This window comes from Rhododendron vialii, chromosome 3a (genome assembly GCF_030253575.1).
Source record: "Rhododendron vialii isolate Sample 1 chromosome 3a, ASM3025357v1".
Taxonomy (NCBI): Eukaryota; Viridiplantae; Streptophyta; class Magnoliopsida; order Ericales; family Ericaceae; genus Rhododendron; species Rhododendron vialii.
Window position 1 is genome coordinate 34644420 of NC_080559.1, and position 22460 is coordinate 34666879.

At 38.3% G+C, this 22460-nt stretch overlaps 2 protein-coding genes and 1 non-coding gene across 3 annotated transcripts; 2 read left to right on the forward strand and 1 right to left on the reverse strand.

Moving 5' to 3' along the window:
• Window positions 1-10209: 10209 nt before the first annotated feature.
• On the forward strand, window positions 10210-14729 carry LOC131320307 (protein NUCLEAR FUSION DEFECTIVE 4-like). The gene is made up of 3 exons (XM_058350972.1): window positions 10210-10702; window positions 12104-12984; window positions 13618-14729. The coding sequence occupies exons 1-3, from the start codon at window positions 10379-10381 to the stop codon at window positions 14081-14083; spliced, it is 1671 nt and encodes a 556-aa protein (XP_058206955.1). The 5' UTR covers window positions 10210-10378; the 3' UTR covers window positions 14084-14729.
• LOC131321468 (small nucleolar RNA snoR100) lies at window positions 14306-14413 on the forward strand. Its single transcript, XR_009198513.1, has one exon. It is a non-coding gene; the product is annotated as a small nucleolar RNA snoR100 (small nucleolar RNA).
• A 324-nt stretch (window positions 14730-15053) lies between the features above and the next one.
• Window positions 15054-20772, reverse strand: LOC131320306 (ATPase 8, plasma membrane-type-like). Its single transcript, XM_058350971.1, has 15 exons — window positions 20555-20772; window positions 20067-20186; window positions 19851-19949; window positions 19603-19740; window positions 19149-19463; window positions 18637-18963; window positions 18256-18375; window positions 17884-18006; window positions 17694-17798; window positions 17286-17595; window positions 16349-16863; window positions 16099-16272; window positions 15772-15954; window positions 15472-15653; window positions 15054-15371 (listed from the first exon to the last, which is right to left on the reverse strand). The coding sequence occupies exons 1-15, from the start codon at window positions 20603-20605 to the stop codon at window positions 15275-15277; spliced, it is 2859 nt and encodes a 952-aa protein (XP_058206954.1). The 5' UTR covers window positions 20606-20772; the 3' UTR covers window positions 15054-15274.
• Between the last annotated feature and the right edge of the window lie 1688 nt (window positions 20773-22460).

Sequence of the window (22460 nt, forward strand, 5' to 3'; positions counted from 1 at the left end):
TCAAATTACTGCAAATTTTGTTTGATTTCGTCAACATATTTGTTGGCTTCTGTGCTCTTTCTGTTATATATTTGACGTGTAGTTTAACGAATCCCGTTACCTCCGTTTTTTATTAAGTTTATTTAAAACATTATAAACGATTTTGTAAGCAGCACGTATATCGAAAAAAAACTCTTGTTCAGGAGCGGAATAGTTTTTGCGTCAATTGGTGTATGCAATTCCAGTTGGTACGCTAAAGAATTTATTTATTTAGGTTTAGTATGAACGCGGTATTATCAGATATTGATCCGGTATCAATCAACATGATTTTTGTGTTTTTTTTTTGTTTGACTAGCTCTACACTATGATCAAATGATTTCTTAAGGATTTTTTTTTATTCGACGAGCGCTACAGCATGAATCAGTCCGATCATCAAGGTTGAGTTGAAAACAACCGGTCCATTGGACAAGCCGCTGCAAAAACTATTTAAAATCCATCAATATGTTGGTTTAAAGCCGGTTTGGGGAATCAGACACAAAAAATAAATCTGAAAGCGGTGGAGAAACTGTATCTAGACGGAGAGACAAAGCTAGAATTTTGCAATAGAAAAAGGATCCTAAAAAATAGTTGACGTGATAAATAAATATAAATGTGACAAAGACGGACAAATAATAAATGCAAATTGCGGACACCTGCATGCCTAGTGGTCGATGGATGATTTCCACCAAGAAATAGATAATAGTACTTGACAAAAGGATATTCCAGGGAATGGGCTCCATCCCCATCAAAATCAAGAGCCCCGAACCTACTTCCACCAGGTACATGATAGCAGAGGAACAAATCCCTCGTTTCTTTGCCACTGACAAGACTCGAACCTGAGTCTTGCCTGGGAATGAACGAGGAATCCTGTAGGGGCGCCCCAAAACAGATGTGGACTGTTCATCTCGATAATATACGATTCAAATTTTAATCCGATCAATAAACAATCCAGATCCGAACAGTATGTGCCAAAATGGACTGTCAAATTAGCCACCTTACAGCCCTCTGCCCTGTAGAGCAGAGTGCCCCATAGGATTTCCCCGGGAGCTTGTGCCAATTTTAGAATATAAATAAATTTAAAAGGGTATGAGCTTTGTGCTATTGTTTTATCGTACTAATTCTTAAAAACCCATTAAACAAGAAATGGTATCAGTTTTAAGGCAAGTGCGTAGTGGAATAAGATCCCTATAATTTACCGATATGCGTGTAAGGTGATCCGGACACTTGAGTTATCAAAAATGAACAAATGCGCTATTAGTTAGCTTGTTTTTCATTAGGTTTTGTTCCAACTAAGCGTTTTGGGACTTTTTTTTGTTTAGTCCTTATTCAATTCTTTTTTGCGTTTGTTAGTTTTGCACCTAATGTTTGTGGATTATTTATTCGTCTCGAAGATAAGAATCGAAAAAGTAAAAAATAATGCCTTTTATCGAAATATTTTCAAAAATATCCAAGAAAAAGCTCCAAAACCCGATTTTTTGGGCTTTATTTTAGATATTTCCAAAAATATTTGGATAAAAATCATACAATTTTTTACTTTTTCAATTTGTCTTGACGAGACGTGTAACGACCCGAATTTTTGACCCAATTTTTTTTAATACAAATTTATATTGTTAAATTCCTAATTCAATAATTAATTAGATTGAATAATTAAAATATATTATTATGTGTACAATTGATATTATTTGCATTATTGTATAAGATATGTATTTAAACTTTAGATATACAGGAAATCAGTGATTCATATTCATCTCTTATCTTTCCTATCTAAACCCTAAGTAAAACTCTATTCAAACTAACTCTCCACTTCTCTATCTCTCATCCTATACATAAAAGCGTCCAAATACATCATCACCATGTACATACATGCGTCCACATACATTAGAATTGAAAACCCCCCAAATGTGGCACTTGTTCCCTATCTTTTTATCATTATCAGTATCACTCTCCTTCCTCATTCCATCACTTCTACACTTATCCTCTCACCTTCTCACTACCTTATTCTCTCTCATTATACATACCCACATAAATCCAAAAATTGAATACCAGTATATTATTTCACTCTCCCAATTCTATTGTTGAGTCTAGAAGAGAGAGAGAGAGAGAGAGAGAGAGAGAGAGAGAGAGAGAGTTGTGGCGGTAGGTGTGTACACACCGTGAGTTTCGTGGGTACACCGCCGCTGCGGGCCCTGTTGGAGTGCCACCGGACGCTGCCTCGAGATTTCAGAACCACCATGGCGATCTACGGACACTGTACAACACTTATCCGGACTTAGAATCGCGTTTGAGGTAGTTTTCCGGAAACCCGAAACCTTTATCTGCATTTTAACGGAGTTACTTAGATTTAAAGTTTATTGAATATGATGACCTGTTGTTAAATTATCAATTTATTTTTAGCCCTATTTATATTAAAATTTAGTCCGGTTGTGCTAGAATGATTAGTGTTATACCCTGTGAAAATTTATGATCGTTTAACAAGTGTTAGATTGTGAAATTATTATTGATGATGCATTATTGATTTGTATTGAGTGAACGTTTACGTGTTTAATAAATTATTGGGGTAAATAAATGTTTATGAAATATTCACAAGAATATTTTACTAGTAAAAATTTATTTAGATTGTAAACAAGAAATATTTTAGATTATATATTAGTTAATCTTTAACTCTAATAAATATTGACTAGAATAGCCTCGCATAATTTTGTTGTTATAAAAATCTCATATTAATATTTAATATAGTTAATAAATACTAAATTTAGCAATAAGTATTTTTCAATAAAAATTTGTTTGTAAAATCTATGAATAATATGAGAGTTAAAGAAAATGTTTAAATAGTAGAAATGTTTTATAAAATTTCTAAATGAGAGAAATACACTTAATTTTAAGTGTAGTAATTAATTGTTTGACTGAATATTATTTTGTTACTCGCATGATAAATTCTATGACATGATTAATTTTATCGCATGGTTATGTGTTGTTAGTACTTTTAGTTGAAATGTTGAACCGTGCGATATTTTGTTGTGGCTGTAGATTGAAAAAATAGGTTCCCTGGGTGGTTACGAGTAGTGACTCATGTAGACGATGTTAAGTAAATGGAAATTGATAAAGTGTTGGAAGTGTGATTGTGTGGATTGTGATTTGAGCCATAGTAATGGCAAGGGTAACCTATGGGGCCCTGTGTTGAAATGGGTTATCTGAGGGGCCCGGTATTGTGACGCTAACGTATAATATGTCATGGGAAGTTTCTCTTCGAGGAAGAGAATGGGTCCCATGAGACGGTTATAGTTAGTGAGACGTTAATGTATGATACGTCATGGGAAGTTTCTCTTGGAGAAAGAGAATGGGTCTCATGAGACGGTTATAGTTAGCGTGGGGTAGTGGATATCCAACCCTAATGTACGATACGTCATGGGATGACTCGATCCTCCTGTTATGGTCTTAAGTGAGAACATACTCGGTACATAACTTAGATGCGCTCACCTAGGACCTTGGTGCAGAACAAGCAAGAGGAATGGTGGACCCATGAGACGATTGTAGTTAGTGAATGTGGGAGGAAAGGATCTCGCGGAGAGAATCCTTAGATTACATGTAAGATGATGGATAGTAAAGAAAAAGACGATGTGTTATTATTCTGTACTTTTTGTGTATTATTAATTATTATATTGTTGATCTGCATATTGTGGTATTGGGTTTTAGGATTTCTACTTAGTGAATTATCACTCAGGATACGTTTGTATCCTGGCAAATCGTTTGCTTCGGCGTTCAATTTGCCAGAGTGTGCAGGATTCCACAGTGGAGCAGTTGATACAGGTGGGACCCCTGAAACGGAGTCTGGGCCAACGTTGCTTGGAATTCGTGTTAAAATTTGAGTCGCTCTGGAGTTGCTTTTATTAAGTAAATGTACATAGATTTTTGTATTATTTTGAAATTGTAATTTTTGTATAAGGATAAATAAGGGCCTAATAGTTTGTAAAATTCAGTGTATTTTAGGGTTAATGTTTCCGAAATCTCTTGAGAAATCGGGGCGTTACAAGACGAATCAATAATTTCCAAAAGTTAAGCGTAAAATTAACAAATGTAAAAAAAAAATTGAATAAAGACAAAATAAAAAAATTCCCAAAAAACTTAGTGGAATAAGACCACCCTTCAATTTTTCAACTAATTCAAGCGACGGAATTATTCACCCTCATTTACCAAGCACAAGTAAAATCATTCTACTTATTGATGAGTTGAGTTGAAGTAAGACAAATACTGTATAAATTTTTCTAACAGATCATGACATGAAAAGCTACCTACCTTATTTTACTCAAATGATCAAGACTTTGCAAATTGACCTCCACAAGGCCTTGACTTGTCCACTACTAATGAGTAAATATGAATAAATTACTGCCAAATATACGCTGGAAGCTTCTTCTTTTTTTTAATCAGAACAAACATGTGTTTAAAAGTGACCTTACTTTTGCTAGGTTCAAATTCTTGATGGAGGAAAGTAACCTTCTAATCTACTATCTAGTAGTAGTACTTCATTTTCGGGCAGTTACGATCCCCGTTCCAGAAGCTTTTTTAAAAAATAAGCAGCTTATTTTACATTTTCAAACTCAAAAATTATGTAAATGAAAAATTAATTTTCAATTTTTTTTTGCACTGTTTAAAAGATCTCGATAAGATCTGGAGTATCAAACAAGATCCATATTATTAGAAAAATTATTTGCGTAGATACGTAATTTTTTACCTTAAAATTGTCTTCTTAAAAAATAAGTACTTATTGAAATTTCTGAAACGGGGCTATGGGATCAAATTTTTTTTATTCTAGTCGGATTAGTTTTTTTATCGAACCCACACTTTGTTCATCTATTTACCATCATTGTAAGGAGGGTGAAATCAACAAACTCAAACTTACCAATAAAGATATCAACTTTCTTTTTCACAGTACAGATAATAGCTTACAAGATCAAATCATCAAAGGAAATTATAAAATGAGTAAGCCAAAAATCAACAATTCCATTGATAATTTTGTATTAGCTTGAATACTTTCAGTCATTCATTATTGTCAACTAGTGAATATAAGAAAAGAACCAATTGGCCGGTTGGCCGGTTAGCTCTGCTCAATTGGCCAAGATTCTTGCACCTCACTAGGAGGTCAGAAGTTCAAGTCTTTCCACCTGCGTGTGAATGTTCTTTCCTTTATATTTGTTAGGGTTATTTCTCCCCTTAATTGAGTTGGGCTTATAGTGATTGTGGTACATTTGATGGGCTTATTTGTACTGTTGGTTCAGTTGTTGGGTTTGGTTATCTCGTGAACTCTTACACAATGGATGTAAGTACTATGTACTTCATACATGACGTAATAATCTCTCCTACCAATTGACAAAAAACAAAAAGAAAATCTAAGAAAAGAAAGTCCACTACTTATTACTCGTTATATCAAAACATAGTGCGATTAACAAAGCTTAATTATAAATGTTGCACGCCAGATTGGTGATTGCAAAGTAGTTATTTTTTCAACCAACAATCATATGGTGTCATATCAAGTTGTTAAGCATATTATTAGACACAATTTTCTGTTAGTAGGCTTTATTATTTAAAATTACTATAAAAATAGCATAACCAATAAGAACAACACATTAGGTGAGAAAATTCAATAAATACTCCTTTCAATACGGAGAGCATATGGGCCACCTCCAAACAAGGCATATTAGACATCCACTCTTATTTCTTCCATAGTCACATAATGCGCGTGCACGGGAGCACGATCGCAAGAATAAAATTTTATTTAAAATTAAAACATCTGAAATTGTTAAAATTCCCGAAAAAATTAAGATGATTGAGAGTACAAATGCAAGTCAAAATTTAAAAACGAAAGTGGAGAGCCTACCGTAGAATTATTTGGCTAAGGTCCCACATTGCTGGGAACTTAAATAAAATGTATTTAACTTTTTTTCTTTTTTTTTTTTGGGGGGGGGGGGGGTGGGGGCGGGGCATGGATACAAATTATACAATGCTAAGAACAAAAAGACCGAGAAAAACAAAAGCACAAAAATAAGACAAAGATACTCCTAGCTAGTAAGCAACATAGGAGATTATCCATTTTCAATCGGTGGAAAATCATGAGCCAAAAGGTTCTGGGTGAAATGTAATGTGAGTCACAAACGGGATTCTCGATCATACTGGCACTTAGTGTACGTTTGCTTCGACAAGTTGTCCTTGAATCTGTAGCCTATGTGCTTTTTGCAGTGACTCATGTATTTGATTTGGTAGTTTTGGTTCATTCCTGTATTTTGTGATGGAATCTTTTGCCTTCGGGCATTCGATATGAAATGCTAATTGACTGTTGATTAAATAAAAAAAAACCATAAATTGCATGTGCATGAATAAAGTGTCACACCAGTTTGTATGAGTTCTATCTATCAAAAGTTTGTCCCGACAGTTTTTGTTTGTGTATGTCATGGTGGTAAGAATTCATTTTAGAATAAATTTCAGATACCTAAAATAAGTACAGTAACAGATACTATCCAAAAAAAAAAAAAATGTAGCGGTATGGGATACGTTAAAGTAATCGCAACCAAATCTTAATGCAAGACTTCCGAGAGTAGATGGGAAAGGATCCGGGAACCCTGTATTGCACATCCGCACTGCTGTAGTGCATTATCTCAGCTGTCCAAAATGAAAAATTGTAAAAATAGTAATAATAAGGGAATACAAATATATACCGAAATGAAAATTTAGTGCAGAGAGGGCTATATAGCTTTCGATTGGGCTGAAAATGTCTGACTTTGCAATGTATATCAAATGGGCCAATGGATTGAAAGCAGATTGGACCGCTCACTGCAGAAGGAATGGGCTTGAGTCAGTCCAAGAAAACGAAGAGAAATCCAAGAACAAACCTTGCGGCCATAGGTTCAAAGTTTGCGGTCTTGGGTTTTAAGTTGGCGGCCATGAAAAAAATTACTCCCTCCGTCTCGATTTGTTTGTTCAATTTCGAATTTCCAACTTATTAATGAAACTAAATCTGATCTATTGATTTGGAAATTTACATAATCTGATCCATTGATTTTGAAATTTGACAGTTAATTCGGGACATGTATAAGTAAAACAGGGGAGGGACAGAGAAAGTATTGAGGATCGTGCACGGAAGAGGAGTTGGGTTTGGAGGTCCAAAGCTAATGGATATGTGTCCTTGTTGCTTTCATTGAACAACGTTTCTTTTTATTTTTCTCCCCCTTTGTAAATTCACATGTCTCTTTCTATGTGTTAGAACTCTACTAAACAACGATTACATCACGCCCTGATTTTTAACTCTACTAAACGATTACATCATCTCTAGGTACAAAAGAGTGTGTCCATAATTCACTTGCTAAAATAAAAGCCATATAACTTGTACAAAACACGCAACAAAATATAAACATATGCATGACACTTCACTTAGATATTCTCGCTCTTTCTCCGTGTTAGAACTTATTTTATTTTTTCACCTGAAGCGTATAATAAGATAAAAGCTACGTGTACATAATGTGGGACTCATACAGTTCACCAATAGTCCAATAAATAAAGACTAATGTCTTTATACGTAAGAAAAATCGACACACGTTCATTAGCCCTCTATCCACAATTTTGTTGCGCAAAAACGTGTTCTATCGTACTCTGAACAGAAAATCATGCTAACTAAAATCATTTGTAACCATTCTTGCGCAACTCCGCAAAATATCTCTTGGGAAGAAAGTTTAACCAATAGAGACCCATTGTTAAGTGCTACAAAATTTTACGAGAAGTAAAGAGATTTTATGGGCCCGACTATATTAATACATGGAACATTTGATTTTACTTATGTACACTTTTAGTGGTGGCTGACCTTTTCCATTGCTTTTTCTTCCTTAGTGGGGCTTCAAAATGCGCTTTATTAGTCAAGGGTATCATAGTGCCAACCACTACCGACGTCAGCCCCCAAGGGTTAGCCAGGTTGATTAGTAGGTTTGCAGTTTGCGTTTGCTCCTCATGTGATTAACCAAAGTTTGATTCTTAGATCAGGCTGCAAGAAGGTAATTTCCTGTAAATCTTCTAATTCCGACATGAATGGTCTGCCTTTGACTGAATTGGAAAACAGATTAGTCGAGTTACCCAAAAATTAACTCAAACACCCTTGACTGTCGAACCAAAAACCACTAACCACGTAGCATTCGCACTCATTTTTGCTCTCCACTATGTGCACAAATTATTTAGTTGCAAATGAGATTTTCAGTATCTTGTAAGGCGCAAATGGGATACTACCTTTTTGGGAAAATGACACGTGTTTTGATAATTAATATCTACTGAGAATATTTTCAGTATTAACAAATGTTCTTAGTATGTCCTTGGTGAGTATTAATTATAAAAAACACGTCCTGAGCCATCATTTTCCCCTGCTTTTAAGGCTTTGGCAGTAGAAAAGACACATATGTTTCCATGCCCAAACGTACACCCCTGATTCGTAGGTCAAGATTTAAAAAGCTAAATGCAGAAAAATCAGATCAATCTTTAAATTACTAGTATACTTTCTCTATTTTACAGTCAAAACTTTCTTTCATTTTTATGATGTTGATAATATAAGCAACAATAATTTCTCCACGACACCGTGGCGTGTAGTAAGGGTCTTCGTCGGTCTATTATACTATTGTTTTAGCTTCAAGAAAAAAAAAATTAACACGGTCGTCGGCTAAATAATAATACTAGTAAATAATAAGTGAACAAAATTGAATTCGTTGGAATAAACCGGACCTAGATAATACTAGTAAATAATAAGTGAACAAAATTGAATTCGTTTGAGTAAACCGGACGTAGATAATGTGTCCTTAGGTGGCTCAATCCCCCTGTTCTAAGGCATATATATATGGTGGTGTCAAGAAGATCTTTTTGTCTGCTTTACTTGAATTTAATAATTTCATTTGACTTTGCAAAACCTCAAAGTGGATGATTTTTGTAAGGAAAGGAGAGGTACTTGATTGTGATATAGTAGTAGTGTATTTTTTATATACAGGGACAGGGAAGTTAACCTGGTAATTGGACACCCAAAAGTAGAATTGGCTGTCCCCAAACAGGTCCTAAAAAGAAGCAAGTAGCAGTGCACGTGGCTCATAAATCTAATGAAGTTTACAAAAGTTAAGTTCCAAACAAAAGCAATTGAGCTGTTAATTAAGCAGCAAGAGCTCCAGAGACGTCTCGTTTAATTCTACTATATGTTAGGGGCAAGGATTTTCTGTGATCCCAAATCAGGATGGTACCGTAGTGTCGTAAAAGTGACTTGCTCCATTTGAATTAATCCAAAAAATGTTGATAGTGACCAAAAAAAAAAAAAATTTTGAACTCGCAATCTTATGAGATATAAAACTCCTAAATTTCATAAATTGACAACTAGGCCAAACAATCCCTTGGGGTTAATGATGAGTGCAATTTTGTTCATCCTCTTTAAAAGAGGGTGGACATTATCTTCATTCTTATTGGTTAAAATGGTGTAGGCCCCATACGTGCAAGAACATTACCCTCATTTTTTATTGGTTGAAATAGGGTAGGTCCCACCCGTGCAATACATTTTTTTGGCAAACATGACATCACTCTGTGGTGAGATTCATATCATTTCAACTAATAGAAAGGAAGGCAATGTTCACCTTTTTAAGTGAAGAATAAACAAAATTCAACTCGGTTAGTGATAGGTAGGGTTCAGATTAATAAGACTAGAATTTCAATTACCGACAAGATATCTTTCACAAATTATAGGAACTACAGTAATTCTGTTCTTTGCGAGACAAGTTTTGATTATCACCTCCCTCGACATCTTGTACTACGAAGACCACTTTCGACCCCATCAATGTGTCCAAAGGACTCGGATAAGAGAAAAAAAATAATATATGTGTCCAAAGGATCAAACTTCCAAATTGCCAGCATGCCAAGGAATTTAACGGTGGTGCTCGAGATGTTTATTGAGTCAATCACGATAGTTTGAAAATATTGTGGACGGTTCTAATGTTAATGAAATTTTTTCAAGCTAAGAGTTAAACTTTTTCGGATATTTTTTTTATCAAAATTCAGATTCTTCAAAATATTTTCGAACGATCGTGATTGGTTATTACTGCCGTGAATAAGTTTCTCTGCCAAGCAAAGCTCCAATGCAACTACAAGCACTACCCGCTTTCACCTTCAGACAAAAAGAAAAACGAAGAAAACGGGAACCTTCTCCCTTCCCCATCACCCCTCCCCTGCCCTTTTCTCTTTTCTCTCTGCCCGCCCACCCCCCCCCCCCCCCCCCCCCCCTTCATAAATAAAATAGCTCTCCATCTACACATCTGAGAGAACCCAAAACTGGATAATCCTCGAATCTAACCAATACCCATCAATGGTGACTCTCAAAGGCGGGACCCGGCCGCCGTGGGTGGGCCTAGGAGCGTCGGTTTGGATCCAAATAGCATCCGGAAACGCCTTCAACTTCCCCCTCTACTCCCACTCGCTGAAATCCGTTCTGGGTTTCAGTCAGCAGCAGCTCACCATGCTGGGAGTCGCCAACGATATCGGGGAAAACGTCGGGATCCTTCCGGGCATTGCCTGCAATAAGTTCCCGCCGTGGGTCGTGCTTCTGATCGGTGCTGTTTTTTCTTTCTTCGGCTATGGAGTTTTGTGGCTCGCCGTTAGCCGTACTGTTGAGTCCTTGCCTTATTGGCTGGTAAGAGCATCTCCAACCATTACTCTTTTTAATTGAATCTGAATCAGAATCAGATAAAAAATTCACTCTAGCCCTTGACTAGAACTCATATCAGATTGGGGTTGTACTCAATTTTTAATCAAATCAATGAAGGCTCAAACTTTTTCAAATTCGTACCAGATTGAGTTTTAACCAAATTCCGTTCCTTTTACCTCTTCGGGTTTTTTTTTTTTTATTTAAATTTTGTTCTTATTCAAATTTTTTATGCTATTTGTTATGTTTACGCCAAACTTTTATAGATTATTGATTGTTCTCGACGAAATGAATTGAAAAATATTACTTTTACCCATATATTTTTTAAAATATCCAAGATAAAGCCAAAAAAAACCCCGACTTTTTTACTCGAACTTTTGAAGCTTGTTTTGCTCTTCACAATTTATGATTATGTCATTAATAAAGTTTTTATCCAAATCCGTGTTTAGATTTGAATTTGTCCATGAATTAATGAAGCTTCCACTCAAATTTGAGTACAAGGGCCGGAGATGCTCCAACTCCAAGTTGAGAGCATAAGATATGAATAGTGTTGTTAATGTTACTGGCCTGGAATTGCAACTTTTTGCGAACCCGTTTGGTGGGTTCGTGGGTATTTTGGTAATCATTGTAATTTTTCGCATACGTTTGGATTTCTCGTGTTTTATCTATTTGATAGGTAACTGTAAAAATTCATTAATTTTTTTGGCCTATAATTGCAATTTCTTGCAAATACATATTTTGGTTTTCCGGTCATTGTAGGAATCATTAGTAATTTTTGGAGAATCATTACAAAAATCATTAGTAATTTTTGTAGTTCATTGTCCTTCTCTCTATGATGAAGAGGAATCCTTATGAGGCAACAATATTCAATAAATGAACGTAATGCACTGAATCATGGCATTTACCAATTTGATTATCCCAATGCATGCCTGACCAATAACGAGCTCAGAGCATTCTACCATGTGGATTTGACGAACCTGGATCCCCTGTCTGACCCGCCTGTCACACCCCTCTCGGCCGTTGATCTCGCAAATCAATGGCTGAGATGGGCCGAGCACTTTTTTCTCAAAACGACGTTGTTTTGAAGCAAAACATGCTCAGCCCATCTCAGCCGTTGATTTGCGAGATCAACGGCCGAGAGGGGTGGGGCAGGCGGGTCGGATAGGTGGGAGTCGGACAGGGGATCTAGGTCGGGATTTGACAATCAGCATGACTCATCAATTAAGGATGATTGAGTTTCAAATCAACGACATACATTCGTGCCAATTCAGATTTCTTTGAAACACATTGATAAGAAGGTTCACAACAATTGACAAGGCCTATTTTTCATCCCCTGTACTTTGAGCTCTCATCTTCGATTGACAAGGCCTATCTTTAATTTGATGGCAGTTATGGCTTGCGCTTTGTGTTGCCGCCAATAGCAATGCTTGGCTTGGAACAGCTATACTTGTGACAAACATGAGAAACTTCCCTCTCAGTCGAGGCACTGTCGCTGGCATTCTCAAAGGCTATGGGGGTTTGAGTGCTGCAGTTTATACTGAAATTTTCGGCATCTTGCTTCACAATTCCTCTTCCAAGCTCTTGTTGTTTCTCAGTCTTGGGATCCCAATTCTATGTATTCTCATGATGTTTGCTGTTAGACCATGTACTCCCGCTTCTGGGGAAGACACTGCGGAGCACTGTCATTTTCTCTTCATCCAAGCTGCCAGTGTCGTACTCGGCCTGTACCTTCTCACAACCACAGTGTTGTATCATTTTGTTTCGTTAAGTGCTTTCGTGTCCTACGCATTTCTTGTTCTAATGGTGCTACTTCTCATGGCTCCACTTGCTATTCCATTAAAGATGACATTATATCCCTCGAATCGAAGTAAGTTGGGAACACTTGGTCAATCAGTAGAGTCCATGGACAAAATGGAACCGTTGCTCACTCAATCTATATCAGCCACAAATCTTGCAAGTTTTTATGAGAGTGACAGTGTTTCAGATGTGGATATGCTTCTAGCTGAGGGAGAGGGGGCAGTGAAGAAGAAGAGAAGGCCGAAAAGGGGGGAGGATTTCAAGTTCCTTGAAGCTTTAATAAAGGCGGATTTCTGGCTTCTGTTCTTGGTTTACTTTGCTGGTGTTGGTTCAGGGGTTACTGTTTTAAACAACTTGGCTCAGATAGGAATAGCTCAAGGTGCTCATGATACGACGACCCTATTATCTCTATTCAGCTTCTGTAATTTCGTGGGGCGTCTCGGCGGGGGTACAGTTTCTGAACATTTTGTCAGGTGACGTGACAAATTTACATATTTGTTAATTTTCTGCATAATTAATTCGAGGAGTTTACTGAGGCGTGATTTATGTCTTCTTCCGTTTGTTGAACTTTTGTAGAAAACCAAATTTCGGAAGGGGAAGTTAATTTTGATGGTTAGGATGTGTTGCAAGTTACATATTCAACACATTACCCATCAAGATATTGCTTATATTAGGACTGTGTTTGATCGTGGATTTACGGAAGGATTTTTTGAGAGCAAAGAAATGATGGGGAAACCACAATTAAATTTAGCTCTTTCGTTTCATTGTCATCTTATCCTTTTATTTTCATCTTTTCCTTTACTTCCGTTAGTTCCTCCACAAATCCTTGGTCGGATTTCAGAAGTGTTCCTGATTGGGAGTTCTAGAAAATTTGGCATCACTGACTCAAATGGACAATGAGCTTGTGATTTGAATCTCTACAGAGACCATAATTGACTAGGACACAACACTTGGTTTGGTTTATTTGGAGCTCTATTAGTTTACTAGTACCTGTTTGTTTGTTTTGCTTAATCCTTTTCAGCGTCATGTACTTACTAACCATCCTGAGGACAATTTGCTGTAATTTGTCATAACATCCAGCTTTATTCCTTATTTCCAATTTGCAGGTCAAGAACCATCCCAAGGACAATTTGGATGACATTCACTCAAATAATAATGATCCTAACATACCTCCTCTTTGCTTCTGCACTTGACGGTACACTCTATATAGCAATTGGGGTACTTGGAATCTGCTACGGCGTTCAGTTCTCTATTATGGTCCCAACTGCCTCTGAGCTTTTTGGGTTGAAGAATTTCGGAATATTTTTCAACTTCATTTCACTGGGGAACCCACTTGGTGCTCTCCTCTTCTCTGGTCTCCTTGCTGGTTTCGTATATGACAATGAAGCAGAAAAGCAGCACAGTACTTCGTGCTTGGGTCCAAATTGCTTTAGACTTACATTTCTGGTTTTGTCTGGCGTTTGTGCTATAGGCACAGTACTTAGCGTAGTCTTGACTAAGAGAATTAAGCCTGTTTACGATATGCTCTATTCCGGGGGATCCTTCAAGTTGCCTCAAAGTTCAAGTCATTGAGAGAGGAGAATTGACATGTCGAGTTGAAGGGTTTTGGGAGAGCAAGGTGATGGAGTGCAGTTTTGTGTTTGCTTCATGAGCCTTGGTAAAGTACTTGTTTCTTGGACTTAGCGTGGTTAATCGTGTGTAAAACCACCACATAAACGTCGGATCATTGCACATGTATTTATAATTTGTGCTTATGATCCTTATTATTTTGTGCATACCGATGCTCTGGACTATCAATGAAGGAAGTATGATAATGTGCACATAAATTGATTTGGGTCTCTAGGCCTGTCCTCTCTGATGCCATTTGGCTTTGATTTGGGGGTATGGTTCTACAACAAAACGTCCCTGTAGCTCCTCGGTTCTTGGAGGTTAGGGGGGCCACTGTTTCAGTGGTATTCTGAGAGTAGCCACTTTGTGCATATATTGCCAAAGGTTAGGTCTGTCTCCAATCATCCCCCGCCCATACCCCCAATGATTGGAGACTAGATGGGTTATGTTATGTTGTTGTTGGTGTTGTTGCTTATGATCCTTATTATAATGCTAAAGCTTGGAGTTTGGGTAACTTTTTGTATCTCGGGTTTGAGCTATCTAGCACCTTTTGTTCCTAGGTTGTATGGAACATTGTCGAAATCTAATCTTAACTTTTCTGTTTATCTGATACTTCATCTTTGAGCGGGACGCGGTTAATTTATGATGATCTTGTGCAAAAATCGTGTATTTTACCCAGAAATCAAGTGTATGGTGTGATTTCCAATTTTGGTGTTTGATGGGCCACAGCTATAATGAATTTAATCCGCATGATTTGATGTTTGAAATCCGTGAGAATGTTACGTGTATAGATCCGGGCAAAGATGGGTTCGGAATCATTTGATGCACGTGGACCCCTCATTATTTCGTGGGGCTAACACGCACCAAATGGTTCCGAACCCGTGTCCTGGTGTATGAACAGACTTTCCGTTTGCTCTAAGATTTGTACTCCTAGTAAAAGAGGAAGAAGATGATCGGATAAACACAGGATTATGATAGCAAAAATTAGAACAATGCATATCTAAAGAAGCATCAGCTTTATTTTATTGCATTCCATCTGTTAACCTCTCTTTGAGCAATCTTATGTGAAAAATCCCTCTCTGCTATTTACTTGCACTTCTGATACAGTCTTTCCCCTATCCAGCTATCGGCTTTGCTCAATCCCCATCCTTGGTCTTAAACTGTGTAGTGCTGTTGAATAGTTTCAATGTCCAATCCCTTCAGCTTCACCACTGATTCAACATGGCCCTTGAGTGTGTGGAGCTCCCTTAACCTACAAAACCATAGTAGAAGACCATATTCAGAAACAACATTCGCCCGAATTTGTAAAAAGATAGTAACTGTTCTTGTGACTGAAATAGACGAGTATGTACCTGGCAACTTCAGCACGTCTTTTCGCTTGCTCGGCTATCTCAGACAACTCGCGATAGCCGCTCTTATCGTTGAAGAGGTCTTGTGAATCTGAGCACTGGAGCCCGTGAAGTGTACGTTGAGCTAGGGCCCACTGTGCTTCCCTCTCACCTCTACCGTAATCCTTCTTAGTTGTGAAAGCAGTCTAGATCATTTTTAAGGGGGTGTGGTGGGGAAATGGTTAGTTACAAAATCAAAATGAAAAGTTTTTCCTAGTTGTACTTTAGGGATATGTGCTTTTATAAAGCTTTTGTGTCAATTACCTTGTTCTGGATCATATTATCCCAGGCCTTTCCGCTCAAAGCATACCGAATGATGAACTTAAGGACATCGAGAGGGAAGTAGGTAACGACGCTGAAGATCCAAATGACTCCGGCCCATCCCCATCCGATGCCTTCGATGCGAGCGAATTCCCATCTTGCATACACAGCAATGACAGTAGCAACCTGCAATTAGCAATAACTAATTTGTAAGTGATCAAATACACTTTAAAGACTTTCCCAAAAAAAAAAAAATGCACTTTAAAGAAAAATCAGGACTCAGGAGAAAAAATCAAATAGAAATTGAACAAAAGCTCTGAAAAGACTTACCAACTGAGCTGCAATGAAGGCACTGACAAGCAAGAGACCGGGGCGTTCAACAAAGGACCAACTTCGCGACCTGGTCACGAAGATGAGTGCTTGACTCACAATACTCACTTGAAGATACAGAGCTGCAGTGAGCTCATCGGTGTGACCCCTAATTGATCTCACTCCGAAAGTATTCTGCAAATGATGTAATAATTAGTGATACTATTTCAAATTCTTGGATTTTGTCGGGGTTTAGTATCGAAAAACTTACTGAAAAGAAGTCAGTGTCAGCTGCAAGCCAGAAAAAGACGACAGTCATGAGAGCAAGGTAGGTTCCAAGGACAACACCGGTGGCAAAAATTTCCTTGAGCTTCCATGAATCTGGCACCGGAGACGGCTTCACCCTATCCTTTGAGATGGTCATGATGGTTCCATCGTTTAAGATGGCGATGATGAGGACCATGAAAGGCGAGAAATCAAACTTCCATATAAGTGCTATGAACATGAATCCCATCACGATACGGATGGTGATTGAAACTGCATAGATGGTGTAGTTCTTCATTCTTTGGAAGATGGCCCGGCTTGTCAACACGGCGCTCACAATCACGCTGAGTCCTGGCTCGGTCAAAACAATATCAGAAGCGCTCCTGGCTGCATCGGTTGCATCTGCCACGGCTATACCGATGTCTGCCTTCTTGAGTGCTGGGGCATCGTTCACACCATCTCCTGTCATTCCACAAATGTGCTTCCTCTCTTGCAGCTTCTTCACAATCTCGTACTTGTGCTCTGCACAGCCCCAAGATGATGATGTTCAATCAAACACCTTAGTACATATCTTACGGAATGTTTGGTTCATATTTCTTAGTTTAGTCAAATCAAGAATAAGCAAAAGCGTATAGCTAACCAATTGCTTATTTACTTATATTCTTTAGGCAGTTGCCAAACGAACAAATGAGCAAGTGAACCAAAGAGGTCCCTAGTTTGTACCAACATAATTCGTGTACAAGTTCAAAGTTCGGCCATGGGTTAAAAAATTTCGGTCACGGGTTCAAAGTTTGCGGCCAGAGGTTTAAAGTTTGCGGCCAACGTTTTTAAGTTTGAGGGTTCAAAGTTCGGCCACACTAAGATAGTTTTCGGCCACAGATTTTGTTTTGGTGTAAATTCTGTTTGTTAATCGATTTTGTGTTGTTTGATTTAATCCAACTTACCAGGGAAGACTCCGGCGAACCCATCAGCCTTCTCGATGAGCTCGTCAATGGGTATCGAAGAGATTGACTCGTCCTTGCACTGGCCAAGAAGTGAAGATGATGGATACATATTGGTGCCCATTCCTAGCCTACGCCCAGTTTCTTTACCAATGGCAAGTTGGTCACCAGTGATCATCTTTACATTGACACCAAGGTCAAGGGCCCTACGGATTGTCTCTGCACTGTCATGCCTAGGGGGATCAAAGAGTGGCAACAGACCCACAAACTCCCATGCCTCACCGGCGCTTTCCTTGGTCTTCTCTGGGACAGTCTATCGACACATCACAGGCAATCAGATTCAACTTAGTGGAGAAAATCGCAAAGTGCAAAATCATCTCATTTGTTTTATGACACGTCAAGGAAATTAACCTGTTTGGCGACACCAAGTGATCGAAGGCCGCGTTCGGCAAAGTTGTCGATGATCTCATGGACCTTTTTCGCGACAGCTCCATTAAGTCCACAGAGTTCAATGATCTAGTGGAATGGGATTTAGTTAGATATGTTCTTGGTGATAGAAACCTTCGTGAATAAGATGGGGCAAGTGGGTAAATTTTTTTACTTGTTCTGGAGCACCCTTGCTGCTTCTGTGCCAATTGCCATCAGTGTCAAAGTAGGTGTTTGCTGTGCGCTTATCCACTGGATTGAAGGGCAGGAAATGAACCTCTGTGATTCCGGCTCTAGCCTAAAATCCTCAGCAGAAAATAGCTCAGAAAACCTCATTCAATCTCTCTGAAACTTGGTAGAAACAGACTAAAAATGGGTATTGCTAACGAGAGCCTAAAGACGTTGGAAAACAACCTTTTGCTATTAGTTCTATTTGAAATGCTCACTTTTTACCAAAATATGTGCGACTATACTTCTGTGTCCGGCATCTGTGCACAGGCAATCGGTAAAAATATTTAAGAAAAAGGATAGATGAACTGGTTAATACCTCTTTGGGGTCACCCAACATGCCAACAATGCAGGCATCAATGGCATCTTGGTTTTCAACCCTTGAAGCCCTAGCAGCATGCAAGAGAACCATATCCTTGTCCATGTCTTTTGGGAACACCTACAATCATGAGTACTCATTTCAGCCCAAAACCCACAAAGCTTGACAAAGCGAGTGTCGCTTGCAATGTAGATAATGGTAAAAAAACGAATCCGAAAGCATCAAAATGGAGCTTATTTGGTCTGTTTTTGCACAAGAGCAAGAACTGCGGCAAATGTAATTTGCATTCAGAATTGAACAAAAATGCTAAAAGTTGGCCTTATGAGCTATATAACAAGCACTTCCATCGAAAAGGTGTACTATTGTTGCTAAATCACCAACCTCGATCAAGTTCTTATCGACAGTGAGCTTGTTGAGAGTGAGGGTTCCGGTTTTGTCACTGCAGAGGACATCCATTCCGGCCATCTCCTCAATGGCAGTCATTCTCTTGGTGATAGCACCTTGTTGTGACAGCCGGTGAGATCCAATGGCCATTGTCACAGACAAAACAGTTGGCATGGCAATTGGGATTCCTCCAATGAGAAGCACCAACAGATTATCAATTCCTTCTCTGTATTTCCTGTGCTGGATTGGGTACATCACTACCACCTCAATCAGCATTCCCGCGGCAATGGAGCAGATGCAGAAGTTTCCAATGGCAGTCAACACCTAATCAAAAAATAAAAAAATTCAAAATCGTTCTATTCTGTGATAAGGTTATTGGAATGGCAAACTGCTTAGTGCCAAGAAATTTCTACTAAAAATGAATCAAAGAAAGAAAGATGGTTAAAACTAGGAAGGTGGGCAGCTCAGTTCTGACTTAATGTACCTATTACCCAAATGAAGAATATTACCTGCTGGAAATGACCCACTTGGTTGGTGCTGTCAACAAGGTGAGCAGCCTTGCCAAAGAAGGTGTGGACACCAGTGGCAATGACGATAGCCTCAAGCTCACCTTGCTTGCAGGTGGAACCAGAGAAAACTTCTTGTCCAGGGTGCTTTGTCACAGGAAGGGACTCGCCGGTGAGGGCAGATTGATCAATTTTTAAAGGATCTCCTTCCAGAAGGCGAGCATCAGCTGGGATGATATCTCCCAGCTTGACGCTAATCACATCTCCTGGAACCAAGATGGCTGCTTCCTGCTCACTCCACTTTCCGTCTCTCAACACCTTCAGGAAAAAATCTTAGCATGAGCTTAGTCGCAATACAAAAACAAATTTTCACTCAATGCTACTTTTTTGTCTGTCCTGATGTAATGACAACCACACGATATGATTAGAACCTCCTGTTGAAAAGTGAAGAATGTACCTTGGTTTTGGGAGCAAGACCTGCCATAAGGGCAGCAGCTGCATTGCCTGCATTGTTTTCTTCAATAAAACTGATGGTTGAGTTGATGATAAGGAGCACAATGATACCGACAAAGTCTTGCCAATCCGGAGGCTTCCCCTGCATAATTCAACATTTCATTATAGAGAAAGAGAGACAAATAATTACAAACATAAATGTATATATACATTTACACATGTGGAGAGAGAGAAAGAGAGAGATGGTGTTACCCCTCCATTTGCAAGGGCAATAGCCATAATGGCAGCACACTCCATCACCCATGATAGGGGATTCCACATAAAACCCAAAAACTTGAGAAACTTGCTTTCCTGTTGGGAATTTGTATCCAACAAATTAGTTCAAGAATCTTAACTTGAGAAGATGTAATTAGAAACAACTCAAACAAGGAATTCAAAGAAAAAGATAGAAGAAAAAAGAAAATATGCCTTCTTCTCCTCAAGCTTGTTGGGGCCAAAGATATGGAGCCTCTTTTCTCCTTCTTCTGAGGACAAACCTTCCCTCGTGCATTTTAGCTGCTCGAAGACTTCCTCGATTGGTATATTTTCCTGCACACACGTGACACAACAAGGAAATTACATTTCATCAACTCGTTTCAACCTAGTATATTTGCTCACATGCAAACCTTAAACTATTGTCTGAAGTAGGAATGAAATTGAGATTGTAATGGATCTGGACTGGGATGGCTTTCCAAAGAATATTATGTTTCATATTATCTTTCGAAGGTTGAAAAATATCCCATAAGAAAGGAAAATGATCGAGACACAGATCCGTATACAGATTGTTTTCTGAGATGTACGATGTGTGGAACCACATGCATATTGCAAGGTCCATGTGCATCAAACAGCTCCGAACACATGTGTTTCTCGATACCTGTGTCCATAGCATCACTAAAAAAGTTTAGGCGGGTGCTTACGAGATCAACTGTCTCATTTTTTATCTCTTCCAAAGAGAGATCTGAGGCCATGATGGATCAAGAATCCAAGGAAGAAAGAAAGAAAGAGAGCACTATCTCCCTCAATCTCTCTCCCCTTTATTTCAGCTGTTCCCCTCTCTCTCTCTCTATCTCTTCCAATTCTCTCTCTCTCCTGAGGCCTCCCCAATAAACATCAAGGGCCGAGCTTTTTAAATGGAGACAGGGGTGGTATTTAGAGACCCCCCCTACCCCCTAATTATAAGCCTAATTATAACTAAAATAACGACCAATGACGTGTCGGTTCTGCCTTTAGTTGTGGCCTGTTTGGCCTTGAGGCTCTCCAGTAACCTCGGCCTCCCTATAATTAGGAAAAATATTTGGTGTTTCTTGAGCATTGTTCAATAAATTACAAAATGACTTCTCCCGTGCGCACCGATTCATGTGGGCATTATTGTAGAGATTATGAGGTTGACACAATGTGTGATGGAGAAAACTTTTGAAACGATGCCTAGTGGTACTGAATAACCTTATCTACGTTGGGTATTTACCTTCTTCTTCTTTTTTTAAGAAAAGTTAACAATCACTATTAACTTAATCAGAAGGAAAATGGATATAAATTGTGTCCAGGAGCAACTATCAATTTTTTTTTTTTATAGATTATGTAAACGAGTGCGAATGTTACTGATGAAACGGTATTTCCTATGCTTCGATGAAGTGTAGATGCTCTATGAACTCTTTGGAACACTTAAACAATGAAAAAATACCTACGAAGTAGGGATTTTATCACCAAATGAAATTTAAAACATGTTTTAGCCTTCGTGGCTTTGATGGTTTTTGTAGTCGTCTTCTTTGTACCCACTTTTCACAAACGAAACTTAAATAAGTAGCACCTAGGGAAGTAAATTAGATACTTATAATTCATTAGTAGGAGGCGACCCTTATGCTAGAGAAAAGAAAAACATAAGTACACGCTTTAGGTCATATATCCATGTCCGCTCACAAAGCGCAAAGAGTAATTGACAAACGGAATAGAAAATCTACTTGATGCGTTATGGTGACATTGGAGGTCGTAGTTATAATGTGGTGGCGGTAGATTGAAATACATTCTCAATCTTTTTCCGTATTCTCATTGGAAACATTCTTAATTTTATGTTGCATTGGTGGTAATAGATTCCAAAATTTGGCTTTGAAAATATTTAAGCCCAAAGTTGGGCGAATGTCATTGATAAAACGGTTTCTCCTACGCTTCGATGAAGTGTAGATGCTCTATGAACTCTTTGGAATACTTAGACAATGAAAAAATACCTACGAAATAGGGATTTTATCACCGAATGAAATTTAGAACATGTTTTAACCTTAGTGGCTTTGACGATTTTTGTAGTCGTCTTCATTGTACCCACTTTTCACAAAAGAAACTTAAATTTTTTTTATGGTTGGATTCCACCATCTTTTAGTGCTTTAAAAATTATATTTATTGATATATAATGGGTCTTGATCCGATTTAAAATGAGAGATATATGAGCATTTTACCGAAATGAATTATTTTTTGACCCACTAAGGGTAAAATGGTCACATCTCTTAAAATACAAATGATATATTATCCAAACTACTTGGGTTAGAAAATAGATTTAACAACCTTTTTAACGGCTGAAACCACGCACAAATCGGAGTTCGAGAGTATCCGGAGCAACTCTACAAAGTTTGGCTCATCTTGAAGCTTTAATGCGCCCCAGGCGCAATCTTGTGCGCCCCAGGCGCACTTATATGCTCCCAGGCGCATACTCCACATTGCAAAACAAGTCAACGTTTGTGGGGTAGGCGCAATCTTGTGCGCCCCAGGCGCATACTCCACATTACAAAACAAGTCAAGGTTTGTGGGGTTGATACGAACACACTCGAAATTCGA

Bases quoted from the DNA above. Each gene is read 5' to 3' on its own strand.
- LOC131320307 (XM_058350972.1), top strand. From the start codon at position 10,379: ATGGTGACTCTCAAAGGCGGGACCCGGCCGCCGTGGGTGGGCCTAGGA. The intron at 10,703-12,103 runs GTAAGAGCATCT...ATTTGATGGCAG, and splicing joins AGTCCTTGCCTTATTGGCTG to TTATGGCTTGCGCTTTGTGT. The intron at 12,985-13,617 runs GTGACGTGACAA...TCCAATTTGCAG, and splicing joins GTTTCTGAACATTTTGTCAG to GTCAAGAACCATCCCAAGGA.
- LOC131320306 (XM_058350971.1), bottom strand. From the start codon at position 20,605: ATGGCCTCAGATCTCTCTTTGGAAGAGATAAAAAATGAGACAGTTGAT. The intron at 20,187-20,554 runs GTAAGCACCCGC...ACGTGTGTGCAG, and splicing joins AAAATGAGACAGTTGATCTC to GAAAATATACCAATCGAGGA. The intron at 16,864-17,285 runs GTAAGTTGGATT...GGGGCTGTGCAG, and splicing joins GTTCGCCGGAGTCTTCCCTG to AGCACAAGTACGAGATTGTG.